Source organism: Urocampus carinirostris, chromosome 4 (genome assembly GCF_059441175.1).
Source record: "Urocampus carinirostris isolate Australia breed hairy pipefish chromosome 4, RoL_Ucar_1.0, whole genome shotgun sequence".
Lineage (NCBI taxonomy): Eukaryota > Metazoa > Chordata > Actinopteri > Syngnathiformes > Syngnathidae > Urocampus > Urocampus carinirostris.
The window spans coordinates 34,798,320-34,819,766 of record NC_142352.1 but is presented as its reverse complement, the minus strand read 5'-3'; the positions used below and the strand labels follow the sequence as shown (position 1 = coordinate 34,819,766).

General features: G+C 39.0%; 1 protein-coding gene across 1 annotated transcript in view; it reads left to right on the top strand.

Annotated features, from left to right (window-relative positions):
* The window catches only part of fbn1 (fibrillin 1), a 91,235-nt gene that overhangs the window by 34,669 nt on the left and 35,119 nt on the right, over window positions 1-21,447 (top strand). Inside the window, exons 7-32 of the mRNA XM_088334322.1 lie at window positions 1,918-2,115; window positions 3,330-3,455; window positions 4,270-4,395; window positions 5,744-5,896; window positions 5,969-6,199; window positions 6,271-6,423; window positions 6,514-6,633; window positions 7,762-7,887; window positions 8,046-8,168; window positions 10,050-10,172; window positions 10,761-10,913; window positions 11,219-11,272; window positions 11,605-11,730; window positions 11,811-11,936; window positions 12,025-12,144; window positions 12,718-12,855; window positions 12,926-12,976; window positions 13,038-13,163; window positions 13,253-13,480; window positions 13,562-13,687; window positions 14,785-14,913; window positions 17,024-17,149; window positions 18,442-18,567; window positions 18,649-18,771; window positions 19,036-19,161; window positions 19,497-19,622. Of these exons, the coding sequence (XP_088190448.1) occupies window positions 1,918-2,115; window positions 3,330-3,455; window positions 4,270-4,395; window positions 5,744-5,896; window positions 5,969-6,199; window positions 6,271-6,423; window positions 6,514-6,633; window positions 7,762-7,887; window positions 8,046-8,168; window positions 10,050-10,172; window positions 10,761-10,913; window positions 11,219-11,272; window positions 11,605-11,730; window positions 11,811-11,936; window positions 12,025-12,144; window positions 12,718-12,855; window positions 12,926-12,976; window positions 13,038-13,163; window positions 13,253-13,480; window positions 13,562-13,687; window positions 14,785-14,913; window positions 17,024-17,149; window positions 18,442-18,567; window positions 18,649-18,771; window positions 19,036-19,161; window positions 19,497-19,622 (3,483 nt within the window). The remainder of the gene's footprint in view (window positions 1-1,917; window positions 2,116-3,329; window positions 3,456-4,269; window positions 4,396-5,743; window positions 5,897-5,968; window positions 6,200-6,270; window positions 6,424-6,513; window positions 6,634-7,761; window positions 7,888-8,045; window positions 8,169-10,049; window positions 10,173-10,760; window positions 10,914-11,218; window positions 11,273-11,604; window positions 11,731-11,810; window positions 11,937-12,024; window positions 12,145-12,717; window positions 12,856-12,925; window positions 12,977-13,037; window positions 13,164-13,252; window positions 13,481-13,561; window positions 13,688-14,784; window positions 14,914-17,023; window positions 17,150-18,441; window positions 18,568-18,648; window positions 18,772-19,035; window positions 19,162-19,496; window positions 19,623-21,447) is intronic.

Here is a 21,447-nt window from a genome sequence, read left to right as displayed (position 1 = left end):
ACAAGAGATGATAATACATCATTAGATAATGACCGTTTGTTCACAAACAGTAACCAAGAAGAGATAGAACTAGTGCAAAAGGTCAAAAGCTTGAAAGCTTTAACCTCAGAGGTAAAGCTTTAACTCTTTATTTGAAGCAGTTTTAAAGCTTAATGCTTCAAATAAGGGTAAATGTTTTATATTTTGACAGTAATACTTTATAACAAATTTTAAACTGCCTTAGTTAATGTACCAAACAGATAGTTTTGTTGTTGTTGATGTGTATACATGATTCATCACATTCAAACAATGCATACATTACTGGGACATGTACAGTGTAGCTACTTTTCTCTGGTGGTTGGGAGGAGGCAGTAGTTAAACAATGGCAAACATACCTCTGCAGTGGAGACTCAGTTTAAGGGCGGGACGAAGAAATGGAGAAGGAGATGACCTAGTTCTGGTTCACACAGAGTTGCTGCCAAAGGCAGAGACACCGTGGAGGCTGTAGCACACGTGACGTGTCTGGGCCGGGCCAATGTCCACATGGGGAACGCACAATGTCACGTTTGTTTTAAAAAAACGAGCTGTTAGACCTTTTCTCCATCTTTCCTCTCTTTAGTGTCTGTTGACTACTGTAAAATGTCCAGCTACATTTCAATAGAGGGAGACGGTCGATGTCTTTCCCAAACCCATCTATAAAGTTTTCATTTCGGACTCTCTGTTCCTATCTGTCATTTGACATCTACAGTAAGTAGCCATTTCACAAATAAGATCAAATTATAGATGTCAATCTAAAGGAAGTTTTGGGGAGGAAATAGGGGTGTATGTGTATAATTGAACGCACATTTTGCGATTATTAGAATTAAGCAGGGCAGCATGGCAGCACAGTGGTTAGCACGTGTGCAGCACAGTTCTGAGGTCATGAGATCGAACCTCCCTGTGTGGAGTTTGCATGTTCTCCCCGTGCTTGTGTGGGTTCCCTCCGGGCACTCCTGTTTCCTCCCACATTCCAAAAACATGCATGTCAGGCTAATTGGCTGGTGCAAATTGTCCCTAGGTGTGAATTAGCGGGTGAGTTGTCTGTCTCTGTGTGCACTGTGACTGGCTGGCAACCAGTTCAGGGTGTCCCTTGCCCACTGCCCGAAGGTAGCTGGGTTGGGCTCCAGAACCCCTGCGCCCTACTAGGATAAGCGGTGCAGATAATAGATAGTTGGATAGAATTAATTCGAAGCACCTCAAAGGGCCAAGAAATAAAGAATGATTATTTTAATGAAAGATAGCTTCCTTAGTTTTAGTGTAATGGATATTACCTAGTGAGTTTCATAGACTCAGTCAGTTTGCAGCCCTTGGGATATGCGGTCAGTTTTTTAAAGTCTAAATAAAACCTGAATTTATTAAATTTAATGAGCTTTTTGTTTTGTGAATGTTTTGATGTCAAAACCAATTTTTTTCACGCTACAGCAGGAAGAAAACATTTTTTTCCTAACAATTCTGAAATGTTTCCTTTTAGTTGCTATTGATACTAAATACATGCAACCAGTGCTCTACTATCAAACATTTTCTGGACCTTTAGGACTTTTCATACAAATCTTCTTGAAGGGTCAAGTCACCCCTTTCACGCTTTTCCCATTTTCTGGGTTTACAAGATTTTTAAAAGTTTTTTAAAATTTTACTTTGGGATTGTTTCAGTAATGGTATTGATTTGTTGATATTGTGACAAACATTTCTGCCAAACTTCCGTGAGTAGTATCACTTTGCAACCCTGGTGCAGATCTTGACCGAAAATGGAAGCAAATAATTTGGTAATGCTATAACAGTCTTTTAGATCTGCATTGTAGTTATCTTTACAGAAGTCCTAACTATGCCATTCCCGTAGCATTATGGTTTTCAACCATGGTACACAAATTGCAATCACTTTTGTCTTTTCTTTCTTTACAGACTATCGGACTGGTCCATGCTTCGCCTCAGTACACAAACAGATGTGTCAAGGCCAGCTTACTGGTATCGTGTGCACAAAGACTTTGTGCTGTGCCACAGTGGGCCGGGCATGGGGTCACCCGTGTGAAATGTGCCCAGCTCAGCCTCACCCATGCCGAAGAGGCTTCATCCCAAACCACCGCACAGGAGCATGCCAAGGTAAAGTCTGTGCTCTCATCCTGTGATGGTGCTTTGTTCCGTCACCTGGAGAAAAGTTGAGTTTCACGCTTTCCCAAAGGTTTTCCAGGATATTATTACCCTTCTCGTCTGTCTGAACCCTTTTCTCCTGTCACCCTTCATCTCTTCCCACCATCCCCTCTCCAGAGGATTAGTTCTAATTGGTTTAAATTGGAGTAGGTGGCAATGCCTCCCACATATGTATGGAATGCCCTGGGTCCCCCGCTGTGATGAAACTGTCAGAGTCAGTAACACGGGTCAGTGGTGGTGCCATGTGGGAGAGCTCATTTCTGGAAAGGCATCCTTTGGCCCGGCTGCCTTCTCCAGACCCAACAACATCACACCTCCACAGGGGATGAGTGCATGAGCCAGGACACAACTTAGAATATGCTCAAGTGGCAAATTCTGGGTGGTTTCACCATAAAGCCCCTGGTTACATTTGTAAAATAAGAACAGTTACACACTTTTTGTCGATATTTTAAATTAGCATAGGAGGAAAAAAACAGAAAAAGAATTTCCTTAATGAGAATCTAAAAAGCATGTATTTGTATTTCAACTCTTTCTCTTCTACTGCATCATTCCATGATGTGTTTTATTTTAGGCATATTTCATAGCATGGTTACCAAAATATTGGCAACAGCTGTCAGGATGTATTGATAAAGTTCCAATCCACAAACTGAACTATTGTCTCAGTTTATCAGTTTAGTTTATTAGTAGTACCGCCTTACATTTCTACTTCCTTTCTCTGTATAAAAATGTAATTTGTTATTCCTTACAAACAATGCATCGAGTATAGTTGACTTTATTTAGCGTAAAGGTTTCAAGCATTTTAGGGTTTTTATCGTTGTAATCTGCATTATTGGAGTGTTTCTTTAAAATATCTGCTTCCATATACCTTCTTTTGTAAAAGTTGGTCAGAAGTAAACTGTGCAAGCTAACAAAGAGGCAGAGTATATGTGTCTAACCTACTTGGCTTCAGTTTGAGTGTTTTGCCATTCGGAAACGTAGGAAACATGAGCTCCTTTTTTCATTTCCTTTGTCATGCTCAAGTTTCTGTATTTTGCTGAATAAACCAAAGTTAGCGTTTTGAAACTGACCCTCTCCTATTTTCCTATCAGCCGAAAGGAATATTCATAGATTTTTATGTGTGAATTATTTGCAGTAATCACTAATACAGTATGTTGTTTTTTTTGCAGATGTGGATGAGTGCCAGGCAATCCCTGGTATCTGTCAAGGAGGAAACTGTATCAACACAGTAGGATCTTTTGAATGTAAATGTCCTGCCGGGCACAAATTCAATGAGATCTCGCAGAAATGTGATGGTAAGGCTCAATCTCTTAAATCCAATGACTGGGTCCACTGTAAGTGACTTCAGTTTAATTAAACGGTGCAAAAGCATAGTATTTGTGAAGCTGTGATTGAGGTTAAGCAGGCATGGTCAACTAATTATTGCTTTTTGAGAAGGGACCACACGTGTGTTTGTTTTTTTGACAAACTTTAAACCCCTAAAAGCATCTTCTCTGGCAGTTCTTTTATTCAAACAGGTTATTGTATCCCTGTAGACTTACAATGTTTTTTTCTGATCGGTAAAGTTGAACCAGCTGAATATTACAAGCACATGTAGTTTGAAAGGCATTTTACTCCTGGTATGAGTGTTGAATCGTTTGTGTAATGCACAACCACAGCAGCAGAACCCTTGGTTACTCTCACGCTACTCAACTAAAACAGTAGTGTGACGGTGAAAAATTGGGGATCATTAAAACATAAGTATGACAAATTCCAGACCAACTTTAACTACAGATGGGAATCGAGGGAAGCATATTGAGTAGTTTTGTGGTATACATACGAATGATAAAATACAGTGTGCATGATTTTATGGCTGAAAATTATTGTTGTAAAGGCCTGGGTAGTTAAAAATATGTTGAATAGCCGTTTTGTTCAATATAATGTGGTTGGTGATGTGCATTGCCAAGAAGAGTAACATATTGGGATTATTGTATATTCTTAGGTTACTCTGTCACAAATATGTTTTCACACAAATCCTTTCATCAATGTTTGTGGTTACATTCCAGTCTATTGTTGTAATGAATACACAGTTTTCAGGGGAAAAAAAATGACAAAAACTCCTCTCCTCAGATCTTGATGAGTGTTCCAACATTCCCGGTGTTTGTGGCATCGGCGAATGCTCAAACACGGCTGGGAGCTACTTTTGCAAGTGTCCACAAGGGTACCACGTCTCTGTGGATGGTTCAAGGTGCCTGGGTAAGTCCATTTGCCAGGCCTTGCTGTCTTGAACTTAGTGTACCATCGTGTTTTTTGACAAAACCAGAAATATGAGAAAAACAGCCTGCGGGAATCTTTTTTCTCTCCAATAAATCGTTCTTTTTTCTCTGCTTGCGCAAGAAAGTTGGTTCAAGCTTCCAGCTGGTTGAATTTAGGTCAACAGTTTGTTTCTCTTATTCCTCAACAATGAGCTGCCTTGACGGTTTTGAGGCACACCCACTAATCAATTAATTATTCCGCATTAAATCAATCTCTCTTTCTTTTTTTTATCTAACCAAAGCGTGTATGCAATTTGGTGTCTTCAACGCTGTTGGGAAAGTTTGGGGGAATGCCCTTTGCTGCGCTGGCTCAGAAGTGCCCTAGTGCATTTTGAATAAAGTCTTCCAGATGACTAAAATCTTTTTTATTGCTTTTATGGCTGCAAAAGGTGACCATGTTTTTTTTTCTTTATACAGTGTTTAAATATTTTGTACATGTCCATATTTTACAGTAGGGAAACATGAAATAAATTGTATGCAGTAGTTTACATATTCAGGACGTTCAAATTGATTTTCTTGAGCTGCCTCAAAGTTTTTAGCTTTTAAGTATGAATTAAGTTGGGATTTTATCCTCTCTGTTCACTTGCAATTTCTCCAGGGTTTTGCATTTAATTGTCATTAAAGGTTAAATTGTCCTTCAGTGGAATTTAAATGATGCTTTGTCGATGCAAATCTAGTACCATTGGGACGAGTGGTACGTGGCCATAGTACTTCATGAAAGAATCACTGAATTACATGCATTTAAATAACTATAAAAGTATTACAATGTGTGAAATTATCAACCATGCCAACGTGGGTTAATTTATAATTCAGTTGTATTTAACTTTGTGCAAACGGCATAGACTTTGTCCTACACCCTTAAGGAATTTGGGTCAGAGTGGTTCGAAAAACTTCAATCATTCACATACAAGTATGCAAGCATTAACTCCCGCATGGTTGAATGTTGAGTTGTTTGAAAAGTTCTCTTTAGTTACGACGACAATTTTGGTTTGCTATTTTTACCTGGAGGATCAATCTTTTGTTTGTGAATCAAAGTTTTCTATATAAAGACTCCACTGGGTCTTGTGGTGAAAGGAAATATGATATATTTGTGTTAACTAGAACCTTAGTGTTAGTCATAGCGAATCTCCGGTGCCAGGAACTGTTGACAGTGGACCTCATCTCTTGAATGATGAAAAATGTGAAAATATTTTTAAATATTGTTCAATATGCCTATTTCCTCACCCTGCTGACTACACATGGTATTTCCCATTGCTACCATTGATTTCTTGCCATGTGGTTCCCCACAGATGCTCGTGGCGGTTTCTGTTTTGCTAGCCTGCTGAATGGGCGCTGTGCCAACCAAAATTCACAGCTGCTGACCAAAATGCAGTGCTGCTGCGATAACGGGCGATGCTGGTCTGATGGCTCAACTCCAGAAATGTGCCCGATTCGCGGATCAGGTTGGAATACCACAAAAATGTCTCCTAATTGTGTGTATGGATATAAAGACATTTAGTTTTATCTCACTTTAGAAGAATACCAGAAACTGTGCGTCCAGTTACCTGATATTAATGGTGGCGGGACCATACCCGGGCGTGGACCTGGAAGCCCTGACTTTCCGGGTGTCTATCCGCACTTCCCAGGACGTCCTGGTCCTGGTCTGGGCCCAGATACAGGGCCAGGTCAAACACCGGGTAGATACCCGGATCGATCCCCAGGTCAAGGTGAATTTCCAGGACAGCTTCCACTTCAGCCACCTCCAGGTACACAGTACTCAAATGCAACATTGTTAAGGAATAACCAGTTTACATTACGGTCATGCTTATTCGGTCAGGTCCAGTCATCATTCAAACCCAGAATATAACCAACATTTGCCAGGCCTATCGCAACATTTGTCCAAATGGCCGATGTATTCCCCTGCCGGGCGTGAATTATCGCTGTGAGTGCAACATGGGTTTCACCTTAGACAGGAGGAATGTATGTATTGGTAAGTCACGTCAGGTTTTAAAATATGTTCCGGTTATTTAAATGGAAATAACATAGAATGGGAGAATATTTATTGATGTTTATTCTGCAGATGAGGATGAATGTGAGAGAAGTCCTTGTGTACACGGCGAGTGTGTGAACACCCCTGGGTCTTACATGTGCCGATGTCCTGTGGGATTCCAGTCGACAGCAACCAAGACAGAGTGCAGAGGTGACTGACACACGTAGTATGGATTACAGATACAGTATTCTCTCTCACACACAAAATTGAACTTCTCTCGCACTTTAAACTGAAAGTCGTTCACATATGCTACTGGAATGTTTTTGTTTTTTATTCGTAGAACCAATTAAACACTATCGCACATTGCTAAAACACTGACACACACCCTCTACTATGAACTGAAAAATATTCACCCACACAATTGCAAAAATCTCATATGTTGTTTATTCTTTACTTACATTTAATAGGTATTACTGAAGCACCTACTGTATTTATTACTGAAACACACATGGGCACTGAAACATTGTAATGTACACTACTGTTACACTACTCCCTCACAAACACCTGGGACACCCTTAAACCCACAACTAAATGTATCTTACATGTGTTTCTGACTTAATTTGCTCAAACACCATTTAAATTCATTGTTTTTCACTCATACACAACTGGAAAACTTGTGAATATTTACAGGAATCCTCTTATTCACACGCAACTAAAATACTCTTATGCAGCACACCCAAAATGACACACCACGTATGTAATAGAATACTCATTTCATCTTATCTCATTAGCTGCACCGCTTATCCTCAGTAGGGTCGCGGGGGTGCTGGAGCCCATCCCAGCAATCATCGGGCAGTGGGCAGGGGACACCCTGTACTGGTTGCCAGCCAATCGCAGGGCACACAGGGACAGACAACTCGCTCGCTCATTCACATCTAGGGACATTTTGGACCGGCCAATTAACCTGAAATGCATGTTTTTGGAATGTGGGAGGAAACCGGAGTGCCCGGAGGAAACCCACGCAAGCACGGGGAGAACATACAAACTCCGCACAGGAAGTCAGGTAGCTGGATTTGAACCCACACAGGAGGTTCCTAAGACCTTAGAACTATGCCGCACACGCACTAACCACTGCGCCGCCGTGCGCTGTAATGAATACTACCAAATTATATTTTATTTGATACATGTTTTATTGATTAATTAATTAATACATTTCTTTATTGTTTACTATATTTTGAATTGCTGACTAATAACTGTCCTAATACATTGCTAAGATTGTATCTGAAGCCATAGTTTTTATTTCACCCAAACACATATAAGAGCAACTCTTTTTTTCAGACCTGGATGAATGTGTCGCCAATGGTCGTATCTGCAACAACGGTCGCTGTGTGAACACAGAGGGCAGCTTCCACTGTGTCTGCAACGCGGGCTTTGAAATCTCAACTGATGGCAAAAACTGTCAAGGTCCGTCTGCTACGACATTAAAAGTTACAATAATGACAAGCCCAGTCTCTACTTAGGGGTAGAATGTCTATTGATTGTTTTTATGAGAAAATATTTTTAAATACATGGGATTTCCTTGTTTGTGTGACATCATCTATATACTTGTTTTTGATTCTCAGATCAAGATGAGTGCCTTATCCGAAACATGTGTCTAAATGGACTGTGCATCAATGAGGATGGCAGCTTCAAATGCATCTGCAAACCTGGCTACTTACTTGATTCCAGTGGCCGCATGTGTGTTGGTGAGTTTGTCACTTTCTTTTATGCTCAATGATACCAACTTTGTACCTCAGTGACGCGCGGACAGCCTCACCTGTCATCATGGAAATATAAAATTAAAAATATCGTAAAGGGTTATATTTACCAAGCGTTAAAGTTCACAGCCTCACCTGCCTCACATTTGTACATTATTTAGAGTAGGCCAGTGTGTCATTGGACAAGTTGGCTATATTTCAGCAAACTTGGAGGGTGGCCACATGCTCGGTATGTGAGTATTTCTATTATGAATGTCTTAAGGGTAAAAAAAATCCCCTAAAAAGCCTTGTAAAAATCTATGAGCATCCTGGCTGCATCCCAGCTGGACATGTTGCTTATTGAGGCCAGCCTGCTCTGACTTTCCAGAGCAGCCAACCCTTCATGAACGTGCTCATTTACAGGGGAAGGAAGTTGTCATAAAATTCAATTGAGATGGGGTAGATGCTTTTGAGAACACAAACCATATAGAGCACTTTCAAGTATTCACAGTAAGGAATCTGTTGTTTTTCAAGAAATAAATATAAAATCTCTAACCAGTACATTGACATTATAGCGAACTATTATTACTATTTTTTGCCGAGTGTTGGGACAGGACACAACCACCAAATAGTTAATTTCTGATAGTAGTTGACACTGCACATTTAAACACCAGCCAATGCTGCTTGGAACAGCCAATGCCGGTGCAAACTAACTCTACGCTATTGGTCTAAAACTGCTCCATACTGGATTGTAGCCTATATGTTTATCTTTTATTATGAATTATATTTTTTATTTTTTGTTGGCATGTTTAGTCATAGCACAGGAGATCTAGGTGTGAGACACAATTATCAAGAAAGTTTAAGGGGTAGTATTTAATAAGCATGTGCTTCTTCCTATTCTTTTTTCGGACTTACTAACGTTACCATTGTTTTTTTTTTTTGACCTGTTGTTTTGTTTCATTTTTGTTTTTCTCACGTTCGAAGCAAAGGTTTCATTCATTCATTCATTCGTGCATTCATGCATTCATTCATTCATTCATGCATTCATTCATTCATGCATTCATTCATTCATTCATTCATTCATTTATTCATTCATAGCTTAGCATGTACTGCATTTATTCTATTTTGCTGTCAATCACCAATCTAAATTAAGTCTCATTTTGCTTTGACAAGTTTACCAAGAATCTGTGAAGTGTCTTTGCGTGCTAATTTGCCCTAATTGATAAGCAATGGAACATTAAAGAGAAAGTTGACAATTTATTGCCATGTTTCAGTGGTATGGGGCAGCTTATTTTAAATAAACATTTGATGGACTGCTATTCCTTCAAACAGAAAGTGCAAAAACATAAAGCGCTAATAGATTTTAAAATTGCCAACAAATCAACTGAAGATGAGTTGAATTTATGTTGTTCCACTTGGCCTCTGTTATAGAGATGCTGACCTAGTTAAGTCATTGGGTGTGTATGAAGTGTGCTGACGTATGTGGTCATTACCAAAACGTGAGTCAGAGGAGTCCCTGAAGTCGTCGTCTTTCCCATAAAAGTGAAAACCATCTGCACGCTTGCAGCATTATCATTCGTCACGATCTTCAATGGGATACGCTCAAGACCTTAGCGATGAGAGTTCATGGAATTGAAACGGGGTCACAGTTTTTCTCAACAACTTTAACCAAGCTGAATTATGTTAAAATAGCATAAACAATGCTGCAGCTGGAAGAGACAAGTCGATTTAACATTCTCCTTTTCTTGAACATGCCCACAGTTGCAGTTTATTCAGCTACCAGCAGAATTGTTCATGTTAAGAGAAAGTGGTTGAGCACAGTTCTATTTAAGTTGCTCAAATCGAAACCATAAAAGAAAAGCCTAACCACTTTCATTGATGTGCTTTCAGACATTGATGAGTGTGAGACTCCAGGTATGTGTATGAACGGCCACTGCGTCAACACAGAGGGATCTTTCCGCTGTGAATGCATGTCAGGGATGGCGGTCGGCCTGGATGGACGGGTCTGTGTCGGTAAGGAGCCTTTCCGCTGTGTGTACTGGGATGTTCTTGTGTTCCTCGTGGACAAAATTAATCTTTTAACTTCCTCATCAAGCCAAATTCCTGTCATATTTTCTAAGATTAGCGAGATATCTGATTAACACTGAAGGGCCCCGTCATGCAACCAAAATTCAAGGTCAGATACCAGAAAGAATTTACAGAAACCTAGATAATGATCGTTTTCAGAGATCCGGCACGGTAATATATTAATTCAATAATAATCATCATCATCTGAAGCAGCATATTGGTTTAATCACTGTTGATAACTATAAGGCCAGATAAATGTTGTGTTTTACCAAATTCCATATGCTTTGCAGAGATCAATTTCAGCTTCCCAGCAAGTATGTTTTGGATGTGTTGTTGTTAGTTCTATTCGGGTTGATTTCAGAACAGCAGAATTTCTCAAACCTCCAAACGTTATAAAGAGGGAACAACTGCATGTTTTCCCATTTCTGTTGTTTACTCCTTCTTGCCTAGTCGTTTCTGTTTTGAGCTTCCTCCTAGATTCTTCTGCCTCGTTGCTCACACCGTCAATCTGCTTGGTATGTCCATATAACACAGACACACACATGCGCAGCTCATGTTATGGCGGCTACAAGCGAGGTCAATGTGTTCGGCCTTTATTTGGAGCTGTGACTAAATCCGAGTGCTGCTGTGCCAGTATTGTGTACGCCTACGGGGAACCCTGCCAACCATGCCCACCACAAAACTCTGGTAAGAACATTCGAGTCACATATGGCGTCACCTCCCAACCTCTTAATTGAAAACACACCTATTCACTTCTGGGTAGCCCAAATGCTTGGCCTGCCTATACACACTGGTTTCAGAAATGTCACATTTTAGTCATTTTAACTGGTCCCAGCAATTCAAATATAATGGCCAACTGTGTACCACATTGAGACAACGTCATTATATACAGTTCAGACAAAGCATATAAATGTATAATTACAGGGTATCAAGTGTCCTAGATTTGAGTACATTTTATGGTTTTACTGACGACACTTCGTGTAATGTTGCAGCTGAATTCCTGGCTTTATGTCCAAGTGGCCCTGGCACAACTGGAGATGGAAGAGGTATGTATTCAACTTTCTGTGATTTTTTTGTTATTGCGTAAAGACTTTGAAAATCAGTTATTGTTGTATTTTCTTATTTGTACGACTCTTGATGGAGATAATCGTGGCCAAGAAAGTTTTAAAAAGACTTTTCAAACTTTTACTTTTGTTTTCTTAACCTTGTTGGTGAAGAACACTTACAGAAAAGATAAGCTGTAGGTTACATAATCATCATGTATATTTATAGTGGTTTGGACAACAAAAGTTTTGTTCTTCACCCATTATGTCTATTTGGGTGATGCAAAAAAACTACTGTATGTACATAGATTTTTAACAGCTTTTCTCCCCTTCAGATATCAACGAGTGTGCACTCGACCCAGACTTGTGCCAGAATGGCGTGTGTGAGAACATGCTGAGAACATACAAATGCAACTGCAACCAAGGCTTTGAGATCGATCTGTCGGGCAAAAACTGTATCGGTAGGTGCTTTGGGTTTTCACCAAAACAGCACATCAAAATATTGCACAGTTAAAGTCCTCATTTGCGTGTTTTCCTTCAGATATTGACGAATGTCTGATAAACAGGCAGCTGTGTGATAATGGCTTATGCAGGAACACACCAGGAAGTTTCACCTGTCAGTGTCCTAAGGGATTTGTCTTAAACCCAGAAAAGGATGTCTGCGAAGGTCTGAGACACATTATTCGTAAAAATGCCTACCTCAACATCTGGAGTAAATACAAGATTAATTATTTTCTTAATTTTATTTCTTGCAGATGTGGACGAATGCTTGTCTAATCCCTGTGTAAATGCAGACTGTGTAAACAGCAAAGGGTCATTTGTATGCTTGTGTTCATCAGGCAGTTCACTGGACAGCTCTGGACTCGAGTGCATTGGTATATATTCCTTTTTTTCACAATTTATTTCTTGTACCAGCATAAATTTCAACCAATGCCTAGCAAGATTACCACTTATTGAAATGTTCACTCTCTGAAAATAAAAGCAGATTTCGGAAGTACTTCACATCCCTCCTTTGAGTTTTCTGTTTGCCAGATATTAAAAATTCTTGTAGTACGTAGTTTTGGGATCGCAAAGTATACAACTAAACAAAAATGAAGCTTTCTTACCATAGTTCCAAAATTACAATAGTGCAGACACAGTAAAACATACTTCCAGTGGTGAGTACCCTCATGCTTTTTTGGGTAGGGGTTGGGGTAAATTATCAAAGTCAAAGGAAAATTGAAGTATTTTTAATGTAAAAACTTCATGTTCCTGCTCGAAAGCTAAAAAAAAGCCTGCTTGAATTCCTAAAACATAAGTGAAATTAGTTGCTGTTGTATACAGTTTCCTATTTAAAAGGTTTGTGCAATCCTGTACAGAACCATATCCTCAAGACATAATCTCTCACACACAATTATTTTTTCAACATATACATTTATATTTTAAGATAATTTTTTGGGCTTATTTAGAGACAACCAAAAGCACCTGTTGGCTGAAGATGGTAAACGACGTCTGTGAAGTCAACATCAACGGGGCCACGCTCAAGTCGCATTGCTGTGCCACACTCGGCGTGGCCTGGAACAGCCCTTGTGTCAAATGTGAAAAAGGTAAACTTACTTTAGAAGAGCTTGCTCCGTTAAGAAAATCCTCTCAACTGGCTTTTTTTGTCATTCAAAGATCCCGTTTGTAGTAAGGGCCTTGCAAGAGTTCGAGGAAATGTGTGTGAAGGTAAGTTTTGCTTTGACCGTGTGACTGGATATGATCTGAATTCCACTAATGTTCCCCTCAGATGTGGATGAGTGTCAAGTTTTTCCAGGGGTTTGTATTAATGGCAAGTGTGTCAACACACATGGTTCTTTTTTCTGTCAATGCCCTCCTGGAATGACTGTGGATATCAGCGGCAGAACATGTATCGGTACATATTGCAACTTCCTTTCTTTATCTTTATTTTTAACAGCTTATACATGTCCTGTAAAATGGGTGCAAATTCCCAATTTATTCCAGACTTGCGCACAGAGCATTGCTACTTAACACATGAGGATGAACGATGCGGTGCTGCCATCTCTGGAAAACACCGCGTGGATGCTTGTTGTTGCTCAGTGGGAGTGGCCTGGGGCCCGGAGTGCGATGAATGTCCGGAGAAAGGTTCCCCGGAATATGCTCAGCTTTGCCCTCGCGGACCAGGCTTTTCCCATCGTGGGGACTTTATCAATGGAAGACCGTTCCTCAAAGGTATGATTAGTACGACCAGTAAAGGTATTAGCCACACCGTATAATGTTTCCCATCCCTCTTTTTTCTTGACTCCTTTTCAGATATCAATGAATGCAGGATGATACATGCAATTTGCTCAAATGGGAAGTGCAGGAACACCATCGGAAGCTTCCGTTGTCGTTGTGATAATGGTTATGCCTTGGATTCAGATGAGAGAAATTGTACTGGTAAGACAATAAAGTTATCACATTGTTCTTTAAAAGTTGTTGGTGGTATTGGTTAAACACAAAGTAAGTGAAGAAAAATTACAAATACACCTAAACCTCAATCCACTCTTTGAAACAATTTGACTTTTGGTGTTGTTTTGAGCAAATTACCCAGTTTGGTGGTATGTTTGAAACAAAATGAATTTTTGGAGTCGTGAGGTAGGAGTAAAATTTTGATTTTTTTATAAAGACACAATATTTTATAGTGGTTAAAGCAAAATACCCCAATAATTTGGGTTTAAGACTATTCATTCTTTTGTTTTTCACCCACTTGTTAAATGAACCAATTTTTTGGGGGGCAGGTGAAAATTCGTTATTTTATACAGACGACCCAATAGTTTAATGAAAAATGACCCAAATTTTGACATATGGATGGGTCTACTCTCAATTCATTTTCCAGAACTGTTTTAAGCTATAGGGTTAATTTTATATGCAATTTTCCAAAAATTATGATTTTACTTTTTAATATGTATGCTTTTTTAAAGTAGTTTAACATTTTATGTACCCCTGGAGTACATTCACATAGTCTCAAGGGATCATGAAACCCTATTGGAGAAAACCTGACCTATTTTTTTATCATTTCACACAAATTTGCTTTAATGTGCCAAAATGTGTCTCTGGAGGAATATGTTTTCCAATAATAAGGAAAGAAAAATATTTTTAAAGCCCAGGTGCTTCTTTTTCAGGCACTTAGCTACATTTTTGCGTTAAAATTTTAGAGCATAATTTTGAGTTCAAATTCATGTTTACGAGCGTGAAATAATAATGATACATGAAATAGTTTGTTCAAATGAATGATATCAAGGATTAAGTTGGATATTTTTCTGTCTTTGTTTATTTTTGATCATATCTTTTTGTACATGTTTAAGTGTTGAGCAATGAAATTTAAAAAGGTGATGTTAATTGATTTTATTTAGCTTATTCTTTTTGTTGTATTCCAAAATTACATTTTTATATATTGTGCTATATAAACATTGGATTTCTTTTTGTATTTTGGACGACAATTTAATAACTCCACATTGTTGATTTGTTGTGCTTGCTGTTGTTCTTCCCCGTAGACATTGATGAGTGTCGCATCTCTCCTGACCTTTGTGGACAGGGACGTTGTGTCAACACTCCAGGAGACTTTGAATGTGAATGTTTTGAAGGCTATGAAAGTGGATTCATGATGATGAAAAACTGCATGGGTGAGCGATAAATCTCTCTTGATGCAAACTTGAATAATATAATGGACGAGGATTGAAATTGAAATTATCCCTTATTTTGCCAATCTGCCACGAAGGCCAGCATCTCTGCGTCGCCTTTCATAGCTGTTGACACTGTTGTTTTGCTGGTACTATTTAACCAAGCTGTTACGTTTTGGTGTAAGGCATCTATTTCTCAAATTAGTGATTCAAATGTACTTGGCATTTTGCCACTTTCTACTCTGGTTAGAGCCCTTTCATTCTGTTCTCTGAAGGAAATAGTGTACCTTGAAGCTAAACAGAACCTTTTAAAAGTTTGGGATTGCTTAGAAATGTCCTTCTTTTTTGAAGGAAAAGCACTGTACACATCTTGGCAATTCTATTTTTTAGAACAAAAATTGACTGTCGAGTGTTACATGAAAGTTCTCTTTTTCTGTTAATTCTTCAAGTGTAACCACACCCACAAATGTAATGCTCAAGATACTTGACTAGCTCAGTTTTAAAGCTTCTCTAACCAGCTAAACAATTTTGAGCTGTGCTAACATCATTGCACAAAGTTTTCCTAATCATCCGTTTCCCTTCCAATACAATTAGCAAACACAATGTGCTATTAGAACAGCTTGTTGCTTAAAATGGGCCTCTATAAATGTAGATATTGCATTAAAAGAACAAATTTGCAGCTAAAATAGTCCTTTACCACGTTGATAATGCATAGGGGGTGTCCCGACGGATCACCACCTTATCATGGTGGGGCACTTTGCGCCTCTCCATGACCCCTAGAGCTATGTCGGCGGGAGTCTCGTACTCCTGTTAGGGTTACCCAAGCCGAACAGGTCGAAGGGTAGAGTCCAGACTAAGAGTGATCCCAAAAGCTGGTGGCGGCACGCTTTGAGGCGGTTTCCTACAGACCTGGATCCCGTTAGCCGCCTGCAGTTGTAGAAAGATGCCGTCTAGGGTCTCCCTTGCCACTGGAACCATCTTCTTTACAATCAAGATAGTGGCGTTGGGGAAAGCGCACCCCTAACGCCACTTTAAAAACCATCATTGCGCAGGTATCCTCTTTTACCTGAGTCTCCGACCACAATCCAGGATCGGACTGTTCAAACATCAGCAGACTCACAAATAAAAGAAGATGGTCATCATCGAATCGATGGACAACCCCAACAATGCATGGGGTGTTTTCTGACTAATTTCGTGTAGTTTTTTATATATATATATATGTAATATATAATATATAGATAGATAGATAGATAGATAGATAGATAGATAGATAGATAGATAGATAGATAGATAGATAGATAGATAGATATAGAGATATATATGTATATATATATATATATAGATATATATATATATATGTATATATATATATATATATATATAGATATATATGTATATATATCTATATATATATATATCTCTCTCTCTCTATATATATATATATATATATATATATATATATATATATATATACGTGTGTGTACTTTAGTCTATAAATCGAATTTTACGAGCTGTTTTGGGGGTTCTGGGAAACCAGCAGCTCCTCCATTTGCCTGGGTTTTTATAACGGTAAGTCCACCACAAAGCTCTACTAACATATCAGACCTGGAACTTACTACAGGGATTAATAAGACTGATGTTATCGTAACATAAACCTCCATGATATATGTAAACTTAACGGCTTGTCACTCAAATAGTTGTTCATTGGACCATGAAGATAATTGCCCTTAATTAAATAGTTCTCAGTGCATAATTTTGGTGATAGACCCCACTATAAAAACAAAATTAGGTCCAGCTTCCAGTCTTACTATCCTAGAAAATATTTATCACTCTATTTCTGTTACAAATAACATTTGGCCAACCTAATTAAAATTCTTGAACAAAGCCCTCAATAAACGCTGAGTATCAGTGCTTTTGTTAACCTTTGATTGCCAAAACACTAACAAAAAAAGAAACTGGTGGAGTTCGCAAAGGAGGCCAGACTTATGCAAATTTTACACTGCCTTTGAAAAATAACTCAATTTCAAGTCATTCCTCGTCAATTAGATCACATTTGACCCCAAATCCAGATTTAGAAGAAATATATAATCCGATTGTTCTTTTCACCCACCAGACATCGATGAGTGTGAACGTAACCCTCTGCTTTGTCTGGGAGGCGAGTGTGTCAACAACGAAGGCAGCTTCCAGTGTGTGTGCCCCGAAGGACACGAGATCGCTCCTGATGGCTCGGCCTGTCTTGGTGAGTGATGCGGTTGTGAAGCATCTAGAACTCAAAAGCCTCTATCCTTCACTTTGGCAAATGAGTTTCCCACTCTGGAAATATAAAAAAGGGATAGTCATTAATTAACAGTAAGACTGACAAGTTTTGTCTCCTATTTTCTTTTGAGTCCCATCAGTTCTATAAGGCCCAGCATAGGTTGCAAGTTTCTGAGTCAGATCATTAGATGCTATTAGATCCATTAGAACCAAATACCTGTCAGGAACCAGAAAAATGCACAAGATGTATTGTAATTTCCAGTTATAAGATGCACTTAAAAACCCAAATTTGGCCTGAAATTTGAAAGTGCGTTTGATAACCCGGTGCGCCTTATTTAACACAGAATACGGTGGATAAGATTTGAATTGCATACACTATTTATAGGTGTGTGTTACAACACACGGTTTTACGGTTTACCACTGCATTTGTGCAACTATTGTCATATTTGTGCAGTGATTAATCAATCGATAAACAACGCTGAACAAAAGCGTAAAACATTATATGCAACAGGTCGTGGCGTGAGGACACTGACACTTTACCACTTGTCCATCAAGTGGTACGGGCGGCAGTAGCTCAGAAGGTTGAGCGCTCGTCTTGGGATCAAGGGATCCCAGTTCGAATCCCGGCTTGTCCGTGTTACATGTCAAAGTGTCCTTGGGTAAGACACTGAACCCCTAATACACCCAATAAGCAGGTTAGCGTCTTACATGGCTGCAATATAAGGCCGCTATTGGTAAATGTGAAGCACACTGTAAAGCGCTTTGGGAAGTCAATGACTTGAAAAGCGCTATATAAAAAATGCAGATCATTTCAGATCAGATCATACAAGTGACACTTGAAAAGGCATTAGACCTTATTTCAATACAAATCAGTGTTTCTGGCACTGTGAGTGAAAAAAGTGTGATAATGAAATAAAATCCAATACCTCTTAATATGTCATCTGTATCACCGGTGGCCCAGTGGCTAGGTGTCGGCACTCTCAATGCCGCGACTCGAGTTTGATTCCCACTCCATACAATTTTATGCGATTTTGGTCAGCGACACGACACTTATCAACTGATCAATCATTGCACTAATATGTACCATAAGTGTATAAAAAGCTCAACCGTTATACAGAAATAAACACAGTAGCTCTCATTGTAGTCTCACTTTAATGCGCCTTTCAGTACGGAGTGCCTGAAAATCCGATGCAGTGTGGAAAATACGACAATCTAACATGTTTTTCAGTCAAGATTTTTTTCAATCAGAATAAGATGTAATTTGTTTTCCCCCAGATATCAATGAATGCGAGCTGAGCGATAAGCTGTGCCGGCATGGCCGGTGCTTCAACATGATTGGGCGTTACCAGTGTGTCTGTGACACTGGTTACAAATCTACTGTTGACAGGCTGGACTGTGTGGGTGCGTAATATTATGTCAAGATGATGTTATATTTAGGACTACATGTAAGCAGTAAGCAATGTTTTTTTTTTATTCACTCAGACATCGACGAATGCACCATTGAAAATGGAGGGTGTGAAAACTTTTGCACAAACTCTGAAGGCAGTTACGAGTGTAGCTGCAATAGCGGATATGCTCTAATGCCTGATCTGAGAAGTTGCACAGGTAATCTTACCACATCATAATTTAATTTATGTGCCTAATGCTTAATAAAGCTGCTTATGTTTTTTGCTCATTGTTAACATCAAAATAAATGGAAAATTGGAGTTCATGTGCAGTATAACTCTGTCCTGTATTAGGCTTTTTCTTTTTTCCAAACAAGCAATTCTCATGTTATTTCTCATAAACATATCTTTACAAGCTGTTGCTAATGTAAAGGTTAACCCAATTAATCCTTGATGAATAATATTAGTGTTTTTCTTTTCCCAGATATTGATGAGTGTGAAGAAAGCCCAGACGTTTGTGAAGGAGGCCAGTGTACCAACACGCCAGGGACTTACCAATGTCTCTGCTACGATGGTTTCATGTCATCTGAGGACATGAAGACCTGCCTGGGTAATGGATATCGTTTCATGCTCAAAACAATACTATGCATCAGAACTCCTAATTGTTTATGTGGGGTGGAACCTATGATCATTTCAAAGGTTATTTAATGATGTGTCTTGAGAATAGTATTAATGACAGAGTGGGTGAGCCAGCGGTGAGTAATATTGTTGTTGATTATATTAAAGTCAGCAGTGTAGTGTGGAGGAATGTGTGACCTTTCGATTTGTGGCTCCAATAAAAAACAAAGCAATGATTTGGTCAGAAAAATTGTCACTTGTGCTGCTAATTAAAACAAAACACATGGTAGTCCATCATTTCACTGTGTTGTTTTGTTTATTCTTAAGATGTGGATGAGTGTGAACTGAACCCCAACATCTGTCTGAGCGGGAACTGTGAAAACACTAAGGGATCCTTCATCTGTCACTGTGAACTTGGATACTCAGTGCGCAAAGGAACTACAGGCTGCACAGGTTGATTTTTTTTCTTTCTTTTAATTAGCATGTAAAGTATTGCTAACCAAGACAAGAGATCTAGCAAGACTCATAGTTCTATGGGAGAGCTCACACTTCAACAACAGTAGCACACTAGCAGTGATTTTTTAAAACACATGTAAAGTATCACATTGCACCATTGTTTACATTGTTGCTACTCTTTCATTAGGGTGAGTTAAAGATTACGTGATATTTTGAGGAGCTCTGTGACCACCTATCACCTGATATGGCCACAGAACGCATAAATCTAAACGATTTTCCGGCCCAAAAGAGTTTAATTTGCTGTTCGTTGAGCTCGAGTGTATTCTTATTTACAGAGGTTCTTTAAAAAAAACTGCTGGAGAGGACTAGCTGACAGCTTGGACCGGCATCTGGCCTCTTCTTGCTAAACCAGTCAGACTCTTACATTACGTCTACCTTCAGACACAAATAAACAGTCCGTCTGATCTGTTATTAAAATTTGCTGTGTATGTGCTTGCTCTGCTGGTCCCTTGCAAATCCACTCAAGACCTTTCTGTTTAACATTTTTGGAATTCAATATCAGGATTACTGCAAAGCAAAGCATGACTAAAAATAATCAATGCAGATCATGACTTCAATTTTGTCTTCTTAATCGGCATTGCCTATAATATTTATAAACTGAGATGGTCTTCCTTTGATAGCTTTATCGTTCCCTTAAGTAACCAGTCTCCAATTGTCATTTGATGAAGTGTTGTGCATGCATGAGGACCAATGCCATCTGGTCAAGCTGTTGATGACATTCTATACACGGAAATGTTTCCGTTGCATCCCACAACATTAAAAAACACGGGCAGGCTCCATTACTTTCTTTCTTTCTTTCATTTATGTATGTTTAGAAGCTGAAGTTTAGCTGGGTGGAGATGTCCGAGTATAAGGTACAAGCCAGGTGGAGTCCAAGCGGTACTTGAGGAAATCAAGATGTAATACTGAACTGCTTTTCTACCGCAAGGGTTGCTTGAACATCCTAAGAACAAATATTTTCACTTTCAGGCTGAATATGAGGCTGGCACAGAGCAGCCGGTATATTTGTTTTGTTCTCCTTTTGTTGCCCATCATCTCCCAAACATTTTTCCTTTTAAACTGAACTCCATCCTTGACACCAGCTGTGTCTGCTGCTGACACACTTCTTGTTTGCGTTTTATATTTGCGCATTAGAGTGACTGCCTGTTTAATGTCGTAACATCAAAGCTTGGGGAAAAAAAATAGATTCCTCCGTGATCCAAGTAGATTTATCAGCTCTTAGTCCTCATATTAACCACATCATCAAATGCTGTGAAAATACAAAACAACCTTTCACTGGTGAGACTGTAAACAACCATCTCTAATTCTCTGTTTTACATTACTACCCTCAAAAACAGTTGGTATGGTGATCACTTGTATTGAGTATCAAACCAAATAGTGTGGTTGTAAATACCAGCACATTCAATCACTCCGGATGCAATGAGTCTTGCCACATAAGAAGATGACCTATAAACTTCAAACTAAGCTTTGTGTGCATCTTTTTCATTTCCCTCATTTGAAAACCCTGTTTGAATATTGGTGACCTTTGTCACATGACATGATTCTGTACATTATTAGTTTGAATTGAATACAAGTGAGTGCTGGCTGAAGTGGTTCCTGTAGAACCGGTGCAGAATCTTGGTGTCATTGTGTTGGATGGAGCAAAACACTACGTTGTATATCATCAATGGATGTGTTTACATGTAGGCAATAGTCTGACTGAGATCATATTACTGATTTTAGGAGAAATAAACTGTTTACATGACCAGTAACAAACAAAAAA